Here is a 10,144-nt window from a genome sequence, read left to right as displayed (position 1 = left end):
GAGTATCCACGGTAACCTGGGGATATATATTTCGCCCTCTCACCACACAACCAGAGTTTTCGCGCAGTTGATGGCATGTGTAGCTGCCTCTAGTTGGATATGCTGTAAGGGCTAAGCTAGAGACAGTGTTCCCAACCGTCACATAATTATAGTAGATGTCACATAAATATGAACTTCGTACTATGTAATATAGAACTTTCATTATGTGACGGAAATCTACTATAATTTGGAAATTTCTATAAAAAGAAGTTTTTTTTGTAATACAAAAACTGGCGGGACAAAATTCTTTAATACTTTTCGAAAAAAAAAGATTTTTCGGAAAAAATATTAACTTTGAATTTATTTCTCCTTCTAGTGTATCGTATATAATTTTATTGTACTTATTATTTACCCAATTAAATACAAATTTTTACGAAAAAAGTTGACAATCTTTGTTTAATATACTTATAAAAATAATATTCCGTGATTTTATTGCATTATTAACATTTTCAAAAAAGTACTATAATTTTTTGTTCGGTACTATAATGCTACGGCCCTGGTCACATAGCCCCCCACAGACGGGTTGGGAACACTGGCTAGAGAGTACCTAGGAGGAAGTAACACGACCATCTAGCAATACTGACTGCTTTTCGGCCAGCTGCTTTCGTAGGAGTTACGTGAGGTTAACTTAGCACGCGTCGTGTGGGATTTCAGCACGATGTACGACGATTACAATGATCAGGTGAGTAAATCGAGCAATATGCAACAATTAGCACTGTCTAATTCCATTGTATTTTCATAATCCAGTATGATAGCTACGCCGACTACGGGCCAGTCGCGGATACCCACACCGATGAGTATGACAGGGACGCATACCGCCAGGTGCCCGAACTGGTTAGAAAGTTCTTGATATATTTTCGGAACTGTATAAACGAAGGAGTAATATTCGAGGTTCAAACCCTCTACGAGAATTCTTTTCCGAAACTGTCCGAGCAGTTCTTCGACAAACAGTCGTGGCCAGACGAGACCGACGTCGCCCACATCGTCGACAACGACCCAGTGTTCTTGGTCCTCTATAAGGAGCTCTACTACCGGCACATTTACGCCAGAATTCCAGGTGGTCCGACCCTAGAGCAGCGATTTGGTTCTTTCTTCAATTACTGTGATCTCTTCAACTATATTCTCAGCGCAGAGACTCCTGTTCCATTGGAACTCCCTGATCAATGGCTGTGGGAGCTGATCGACGAGTTTGTTTACCAGTTTCAGTGCTTTGCTCAGTACCGTGCAAGGCTGTTGAAAAAGACACCGGAAGAGATAGAAAACTTGAATGCGCATAATAACATATGGAGCGTACTTTGTATTCTCAATGTTCTGCACTCACTAGTTGATAAATCGAAGATCAAGAGTCAGCTTGAGGTTTATGCCAGTGGTGGGGATCCCGATTCTGTCGCTGGAAGTTTCGGTAGACATTCCCTGTATAAAATGCTTGGATATTTCTCGCTGGTAGGTCTCCTCCGGCTCCACTCTTTGCTCGGAGATTACTATCAGGCTATAAAAGTCCTTGAGAATGTGGAGCTTTACAAGAAAAGTGCGTATTCGCACGTTCCAGCCTGTCAGATTTCTACAGCCTACTATGTCGGCTTTGCTTACATGATGATGCGCCGGTATGCAGATGCCATAAGGACCTTCTCGAGCATCCTACTTTATATTCAGCGCACTAAGCAACTCTTTACGTCAAGAAGCTACCAAAATGATCAAATAAACAAACAGACCGAGCAAATGTACCACCTTCTTGCAATCTGTCTTGTTCTTCACCCTCAGTGCATCGACGAGGTTCTGCAGCAGGCTCTGCGTGAGAAGAATTACCATGAAAAGATGTACAAGATGCAGTATGGTGATCTTGCTGAATTTGAAGCCTGCTTTCTCTACGCCTGCCCCAAGTTTTTGTCTCCTTGTCCGCCGCCACCTGATGCCCCCAATGAGGATTACGTCAAAGAAGCTATCAAGCATCAAACCCAAGTATTTATGGACGAAGTTGCCCAGCAGAAAATGTTACCCACAATTAGGTCCTACTTGAAGCTGTACACTACACTTCCCCTCAGTAAACTGGCCACATTCATGTGCAGCAGTACTCGGCCTGATGGATCTTGGGACTTGGATAAAGAGGTAGCCACATTGGGTATTTATTTGCTCTGCTTCAAGCATAAAATGAAAAACATTGTTTGGACCAAAGGCTCTTCGGGATTGGATGGAAAGTTTCAGTCTGGTTCTGAGGTAAGGATTTGTCATTTTTTAATGAAATCTACTTTGCATAAAACGGGTTGTCCGGTCCCACAAAGATCTTTAATTATTAATTAGCATGTGTTAATGACTTTCAGGGAGTTGAATTTTTCCTACGGTGTCAACTTTATTGAGTTGTTTATTTGCAGTGAAACTTCATCACTGTCGGAGTTAGATCGAAACGTTCTTCGGTGCATTCTTTTATTGTCAGTCTTGAAAACAGTTAGTTTCCAATTCTTTCTTCAGTAATTAATTTTTTTTAAATATCTTACACATTAGTTCAGATTTTGCTGTCCAATTTTTAACAAAGTTCAAAGTATACTGGTTCCATGTATCAGTTTTAAAAGTTCAGTCTTGATTCTATGAAGAGAATTACTTAAAGTGGATGTGCACTTATACACTTTTCTGTACTTTAAATTCAACACCAGCATTTATTGAAATTTTTTGGGTATCTAGAACATATTCCAAAGGTCCCTAAACAAAATCTGTTGAGTAAATACTTGATTCTCCAAACTCGAGTATGAAAAACTTGATCCATCGTTTTTCGCGTGTGACATTCAAAATATTTTGATTTAACATTAATAGTGATGGAGTTCCAGTGCAAACAGCTTCATGAATTCTCTGCTTTTATTTTTGCGATAGTCTGTAATTATATTGCATGTTTAATCTGTATGGAAAACGAATTAAGAATTTCAATGTCCCGATTGATCTATATCCTGCAGAATAACTCACAATTGTGAATGGTTTTGATGAAATTTTGATGAACTATTTTTCGTTTTTTTACTACAAAGCTGGACTTTTACATCGATCACGACATGATCCACATCGCTGACACCAAGGTGGCTCATCGTTACGGTGATTTCTTTATCCGTAAGATATTAAAGTTTGAAGAACTCAATCGCAAACTGCATAAAATAAAGATCTAATCTGTTGGAATGTAGATTTGCAATTATGATTAATTTGTGTACACCTAAATTTTGGAGAATAAATTAATGAAACTTTAAAATAAATAATTTTTATATTTTTTTGATACAAAAGTCGAAAACCTATCGATACCAATATTTTTCAATGCATTATTGTTACATCATAGATTAGGCACAACGTATCCTATTCACAGTATATACATTATTGCATCACCAAATGCATATTATCACTAATAGGTCACCTTTACAACGGTAAAATAAATTTGATTCTTTTCTCAAAGATGTTACTATGATTTACGAATTATCTACAGAAAATTTCAGATTAAAATTACATTTTCGAAGATGTTGTTTACTACAAAACTCATGCCATCAACAACTTCAAATCCGGCACAGAACAGTTGTAATGATAGAATTGATTTATTTTGAAAGAAAGAAAATTTCAGATCAATTCACGAGCAGATTACAACTATTTGATTCGTTACCAACAATTAACTCATTTTCGAAACACTGTTCACTAATAAATAAATAAAAAATTTTTTCACAACCAAAGTTCTTGAAATCGCATAACATGGAAATTGACGTGTAATGGATAACCAAACAACAGTGCAGTAGAAAATTATGAACATATTAAGGTAAATTAGTTGTATTGATAAAACTCAATGAGTATGCTTCGTTATTGCGTTATATTTTGTAGTCACGTCTGAGAGTAGTCTCTGTAGTTTTTGTTAAATTACCTGAGTCTAAAAATATTTGTGATGAAAAATCCACATCTGCAATAAATTCTGTGTAAACTCTACCAATTTTTGGAAAATAAATCCAATAATTTAGTTGACAATGAAGTTCAGGTACAACTTACTACTTCAATTAACATATGAAAAAAATAGTAATAATGGTACGAAAAATATTAATGGCAATACATAGATTAACTATGAGAAGGATTTGTTCGTTATTTGAAAACAAGAACATTGGGAAGAGAAAAAATTTTTTGTTTTACTTTTGCGAAGATGCTGAAGATCAAAAGATTAGAACTTGAAAAATTTGAATCAGGGATTGTTAGGCAAAATAAAAATAGATAGAAAAAAGATATGCTGGAATCTGAGATAGCCGGACATTTGAGATAAGCTTTGACGATGGTGGAAAGTTGTTTCCGCAGCATAAAATAAACTGGCCATTCAATTGTGATTCGAATTCAACCCGCATTTTACCTCAAATCATTGTCAGGTTCAATGAGATCGGATCATACAATTTAAAATTGGACCTCTGAAATCGAGATAATAAGTTATTAAGGCACTATGAGTCGGAAATGAACCTAACTGATTCCCGGATTAGGGTTGATTAAATTAAACTCAAATTTAGTCATGTATGTTTATCTTGAAAAACAGTGCTAGCTGCAGCGAGTACGTTATTTGATGCAGATGTCAGGTTTAGGCCGTGTAAATAATTGTGAAATCGGTTTCCCCGTTTGGTATTAGCTTTTGCTCGGTTTTGTTCAGTTCTGCAGATAGTTCTTACAACGGGTAAATAATCTGTTGCTGTAGATCTATGTTCTAGAGTTGAAGGAATGGCTTGTGACAACGCGAAATCGACCCCCAATTTCACTTTTCTTTTTACAGCCAATTGATGAATGCAGTCAAAATTTGTCGGGCTGACAGACTGTTCAGATTTGAATGAAAATCGGTATAGCCATTCAGCGATGTCATTACCAAGATCAGTAAAATTTGAGTATGGATTAAAGTCTTCAGTAAGAGACAGGCTGGCATTCAATTTTTGGCTCCAAGGAGGTGCCGCAGGATTCTCCGTTTCTGTTAATGACGATATTAAAGAAATAGTATCTAACTTTTCTGCCAGTGTATTGACTAGTTTAGCGTTTTTCTCGGCGATTGCCTTATCATTTAATTTTTCTTTTTTATATTTCTTGCTAAGCTTAATCGCCGGTTTATAGAGCAGAGGCTGCATGTCTGGCCATAAAGTTGCCATGGTGTTTGAATGCAGTTGAGAAGTACTTGGTGGTCCAGATAGCAGAATATACTGAAGTTGTAGCAATGATTGTCTTAAATCTCCATTTCGTAGAAGGATCTGCAAACAATATCAAATATAATCGCTGTGAGTAAAGGGAGGAAAACTAGGCAGACAATTTAAAAAATGAGCTTCAATTCGATTATTCAATTTCGAATTCAGAATTTTACAAGATTGCATAACTTGTGGCTTTGATTTTACACAATGTAATAGCTCTCAAAAAAAAAAGTTCAAGACCAAGAAAGATAAAAAAAAGGGCGCCACAGCTTGCTTATTACAATTTGATTGGTTTCACTATACACCTGAAATTCCCTGACGTTTAACAATTTTCCAATACAGGGGCCATCTGCTACTTACATTCAAGCAAGGTTGAGGGAGTCGATACCCAGATTCAGCTAATGATATTAATTCTAATAATGCCGAGACTCTGTCTCCTTTAGCTGCTTGAAAATGAATGAATTGTTGATGGGGAGCCATTTTGTTGAGATGTGGACATGTCTCTTTACAGGTCATGACAATTGGTCTTTTAGTGTTGGCGGCCAGCTGAAAAGTTGCCGAGATAAACCCCTCGTCTTCCTCAAAGATAAGGTCCACATCTTCGATCAGAATCAGAGACTTCTGCGGCACTTTTTTGTCAATAGGCTGTTTCTTCATTGGTACCGACAAGGATCCCTGAACCCTCTTTACTCGGTGCGATTTAGTGGCCTCTTGGAAATCGGTTGTAATTTTCTTACCTGTACGCCTGGACGATGCATTCACCTCTAGTACTCTATTTAAAAAACAATTCTCAATAAATAAACACACTGGTTCTCAGGGAATCGATCAATTGGATACAGGGCTCTAACAACATTCGATTGTCAGGAACAGCATAAAAAGGTGAGAAAGTGTGCAAGTCAAGTGAAAAACCTGTGAATGAGCGAGTGTGAAGTCTGAACTGTAATTGATAATTTGAACATTAACCTGTATCCAAGTTCTGCAGCAATGGCATAGACGCTAGCTGTTTTTCCACTGCCATGCGGCCCAAGCAGAACAGCGACTTGGCTATTTTCGCAAGAATTATGGCTATCACAATCTGATGAGTAAAATTCGTCACCACTGCTGTGATCGTTAGTGAGTGAAGGTAACCGCCATCCGCTAAGCCAGTTCCGTAATTTAGTAACTGCCTCGTCGTTACCAACAACTTCGCCAGAACTTATCGGTTTATATTTACAAGTCCAGGTTGGGTTTTGGTTTTCTGAATTTTCTTCCTCTTGCGGATTGTTGCTATTTCTTTGGAGACTGAGCTTCTTGGTACGTTTTCTTGGCGATCTTTTCGCCTTGTGATTTAGAGACGATGATATACTCGCCCACATTGTTCTCGTCTCTGAACAACGCGACTCAATGTCTGTTAACACGCTTTCAAAATTAATTTTTTCGACACGATCGATTTCATTTAATTCAGATTTTTCCATGACCTTTGGTAGAGCTTCTTTACAGTCAAAAAGAGACTTGAAGTGGCTCGAATTGACTGAAAAACTGAGTAGCGGGAGTTCTTGTTTACGTTTGTGCAAAGTCTGACAGCTAATTTCCTCCGAATCTGATTCAGCCGGTAGCTGGGAAACGTGACTGACCATGGGAAAGGGCATTGTCGATGATCCGATGTCATTGTAGCAAGTTCTCGGTTCAGAAATTATTTTTTTTAAGTTTTCTGGGATACCGGATAGCAGAAAATTCCGCCGTGCTTCAACAGTTGCTGAATTTGGCTTGGATTTTTTGACAAATAAAGGTGCGAGTTTTTTCTTCACCATCATGGCAGAGCAATCGTTACTTTCTGCCATAATTTCGTTTACGACTATAATACTCTGCTCACCAGGATTTTTAATCACATTCGTTTTACTACTTTCTATTGTGTCTATGAGAGGATTCTTATCTGTACTTTGTTTGATATCCTCGTCAATATTTCTATTACCTTTCTTCACTTTATTTTTCCTGCGACTTTGGTGCTTCATTTCTTGTGTCTGAGATAATTCGGAATCAAATTTTGAGATTGAATTTGTGGCGTTTCTTGAATCATTTGGCTTATCCTGCTTTTTGCATTCCATCGACTTTCTCCTCTCCTCAGTTTTTCCTTCCCTGTTATTTGATCGTATTTTAGTTTTTCGGAACTTTACTTTGGTCTTGGGGGTGAATATGTAATCATCGTTGCTGGAACTGCCATCTGTAAAGTAAATGTGAGTAAAGATTATTTCCAATCCACAAAATCACAAAAATTGTTAGCTACAGAAAAATATCAGCGATCAAAGTGCAACAATCATTGCCATCATACTGTGCATGAATTATGCACAGGAGACTCTCATTCTGTGTGTCATCATCTTAGTCGCCATTTTTACATATGAGTATTATGAGTAATACTCTTTCACCTCTTGAAAAATTCGACGCGGTGAATTTTACTGGTATAAAGATGGTAATGAATTTAATTATGTTTCTGGCGGGAAGCATGGATTATACGGTAATCTTTTAAAACTGTCAATATCATTTACTTTTACAAATAATAAATTTTTAACCAAAAATCCTTAGGGAAGACTATTTTATGGTAGAGCAACAAGTTTTTCACCAGAGTCATGTTCTCAAACAGCATTTGTCATTTAAAGTATATTTATCAGTGGAATGAAATAAACCCCTTAATACCACCATAATAAAAATAAGAAATTGGACTGTTCTCTGTGAATAACGAGTGAAGCACTTTGTAAAGTAATTGAGATGGATTGGAAAAGGTGAGTAATCAAAGAGTTCTGCAGCTATGAGAGTATTCTTTAAAATAAAACTGGTTTGCCTCAACTTTTATAGTAAATCAGGGATCCTGTGATTTGTCATACTTTTTTTTATTATCTCCGGTTTGCCAAACTTGTAACATCAATGCGTCAATATCAACTAGCGGATGGGAAAAGAAATTCACCACATCCAAAACGAAGAAAACTTACCTCTCACTTCTTCATTGTCAGATTGAGAATGCAATTGAACCCTCATAGTCCATTTGGTTTTAGTTTTGAGTGTATTATCTGTGGAGAATGAGGATGACGATGACATAGATAACGATAGATTCGGAGGTTGTCTGACTACAAGGTCCTTAGCTACAGTGCTCGTACCTTCTTTTGCTTGGTCCTCTTCTATTTCGACACCTTTATCGCTATTGCTACTCCGCATACTGTTAAGAAAACCTTGTGCTGTGTTCTTTCTTGCTTCACCTGGAATAAAACAGGTGCAACTCATAACACGAAATACATATTTTCATTATGTAGCAAAGCAACTAAACAGTGATGGTGACTGCAATTAGAAAATATAACAATATTATTGTTGTTAGAAGGCGTTTAGAAGATCAGTTTTTAGTCCATCGATATACTCTCATAATTGATCCTGGTTTTACATGAGATAATCTGAAATAAAAATCACAAAACACCGAAGGGAAATCGTAAGCAAGATTGATCAAGAGACACGAAAGTGCGAGAATTTTCATTTAATTTATCTGCTCTTGGTTCTTAAGAGCTAGTAACTGAAGTAATTTGTCATACGTCAAGACATATTTTATGACAAGTATCTTGAAAAAAAGTATTCGTGAAACAGCTGCAAAATTACATTGAAGTTTAAAATATAAGCCATATGTCAAAGTAATGATAAATAACAATTAATTTTCAATGGCAAAAACATGTTAGATATTAGTAGTTAATACTTCAGTCTCAGATCAAAACTGTGATCTCTTAGTTTTTATATGTATGGCATTAATACTGCAAAATTTATCTATACGTAAGCCTTGAGCACCGATTCTTACCTTTCCGCTTCGCTCTCTTATCGCTATTCTTTTCTCGATTTTCGACCTCCTTGCGGTCGAATAATTTTGCACGCTTTTTAGGCCTGTTCTCGATGACTTCGATCTCATCAGCCTCAGTGTTTTTGCGCTTGGAATAGCCTTTCTCATCAGCCGTGACGATGAGCTTGCGCTGGTTGTCCATCAGCTTTTTCTTGTGCTCCTTTGACCTGTTGATGTTATTTTCACCATCTCGCGGTGAGGATGTGGGCAACATATTGAGGCGCAGCGGCTTCTTACCCATCATGAGAACCTTGAAGGCGTTTGGCGTCACCTTGTCTTTGGCACAACTGTCAATAAAGGGTGTAGAATCCTCATTTCCGGAGACTGGGCTACGTGTATTGGAGCTGTGCACCGCAAACGGACTGGGGGTTTTTTCCACGGTGTCATCCTTGCTGTTGATTATGTCACACCGTGTTGTCCTCGAGTCGTTTACAGATATTTTTAACTTAACCCTCAGGCGTCTTTTCACCGGTGTCTTCTTCCCGCTACCGAGCTCAGCTTCCTCTCTTGTACAGTCAACGGAAGCAGCGTATTTCTTGTCGCCATCCGCGTTTGAGGGTGTAGCCGAATTTTGGTTATCCCCTGGTGAAGCGGTAACTTCTTGCCCCGTTTTTGGCGGGCTCACGAAGTAATGCGTCAAATTCTTCATCGCTAACGATTCCTCGCCAGCGCTTATTAACAGAATAATTATTCGCTAGTAGAACATCAATATTTCGGTATTTATACGAGGTCACAACACATTTGCAACATGCAACAATTGTCTGGCGCGAAAAAGCCATGACACATAAGGCTGGGTTCGCATAGGTGTGACGTCGAGCGGCAGCTCCCGGAAATTCCAGTGGTTAGCCACTGTAATCTGTTGATGAAAACTCAACTAGACGCTAGAATTAACATTCAGTTTTCGATAAAATTTGGTAATTTAAGATTTATGTGATTCAATCACCAGATTAAAATTTTAGATCGATTCACGGGATTGTTTATGAGATATAAGCAAATATATCTTTGCTCGCATCTTTTACACGTATTCTTATGGAGGAATGGACGAGAAATGGAGTCATCGATTAAGTTTGTAATGAAGTGGTATTAAAATTTCGTTGACATT

The 10,144-nt window shown here is 37.6% G+C and overlaps 2 protein-coding genes across 3 annotated transcripts; one reads left to right on the top strand and one right to left on the bottom strand.

The window, feature by feature from the left end:
* The first annotated feature begins 580 nt into the window (after positions 1–580).
* Positions 581–3,272, top strand: LOC124297203 (eukaryotic translation initiation factor 3 subunit L). Its single transcript, XM_046747974.1, has 3 exons — positions 581–721; positions 787–2,253; positions 3,051–3,272. The coding sequence occupies exons 1-3, from the start codon at positions 698–700 to the stop codon at positions 3,183–3,185; spliced, it is 1,626 nt and encodes a 541-aa protein (XP_046603930.1). The 5' UTR covers positions 581–697; the 3' UTR covers positions 3,186–3,272.
* Positions 3,259–9,829, bottom strand: LOC124297202 (ATPase family AAA domain-containing protein 5). 2 transcript variants are annotated; one of them, XM_046747973.1, is made up of 6 exons: positions 9,004–9,829; positions 8,324–8,422; positions 8,159–8,236; positions 6,159–7,395; positions 5,556–5,967; positions 3,259–5,258 (listed from the first exon to the last, which is right to left on the bottom strand). In XM_046747973.1, exons 1-6 carry the CDS (start codon positions 9,689–9,691, stop codon positions 4,539–4,541), a joined length of 3,234 nt encoding a protein of 1,077 aa, XP_046603929.1. In that variant the 5' UTR covers positions 9,692–9,829; the 3' UTR covers positions 3,259–4,538. The 2 variants fall into 2 exon arrangements, with proteins under 2 accessions (XP_046603929.1, XP_046603928.1); XM_046747972.1 differs by having other exon boundaries at positions 8,159–8,422.
* Between the last annotated feature and the right edge of the window lie 315 nt (positions 9,830–10,144).

Source organism: Neodiprion virginianus, chromosome 2 (assembly GCF_021901495.1).
Source record: "Neodiprion virginianus isolate iyNeoVirg1 chromosome 2, iyNeoVirg1.1, whole genome shotgun sequence".
Classification (NCBI taxonomy): Eukaryota; Metazoa; Arthropoda; class Insecta; order Hymenoptera; family Diprionidae; genus Neodiprion; species Neodiprion virginianus.
The sequence above is the reverse complement of the archived record's forward strand: the minus strand, read 5'-3'. Positions and strand labels throughout refer to the sequence as shown.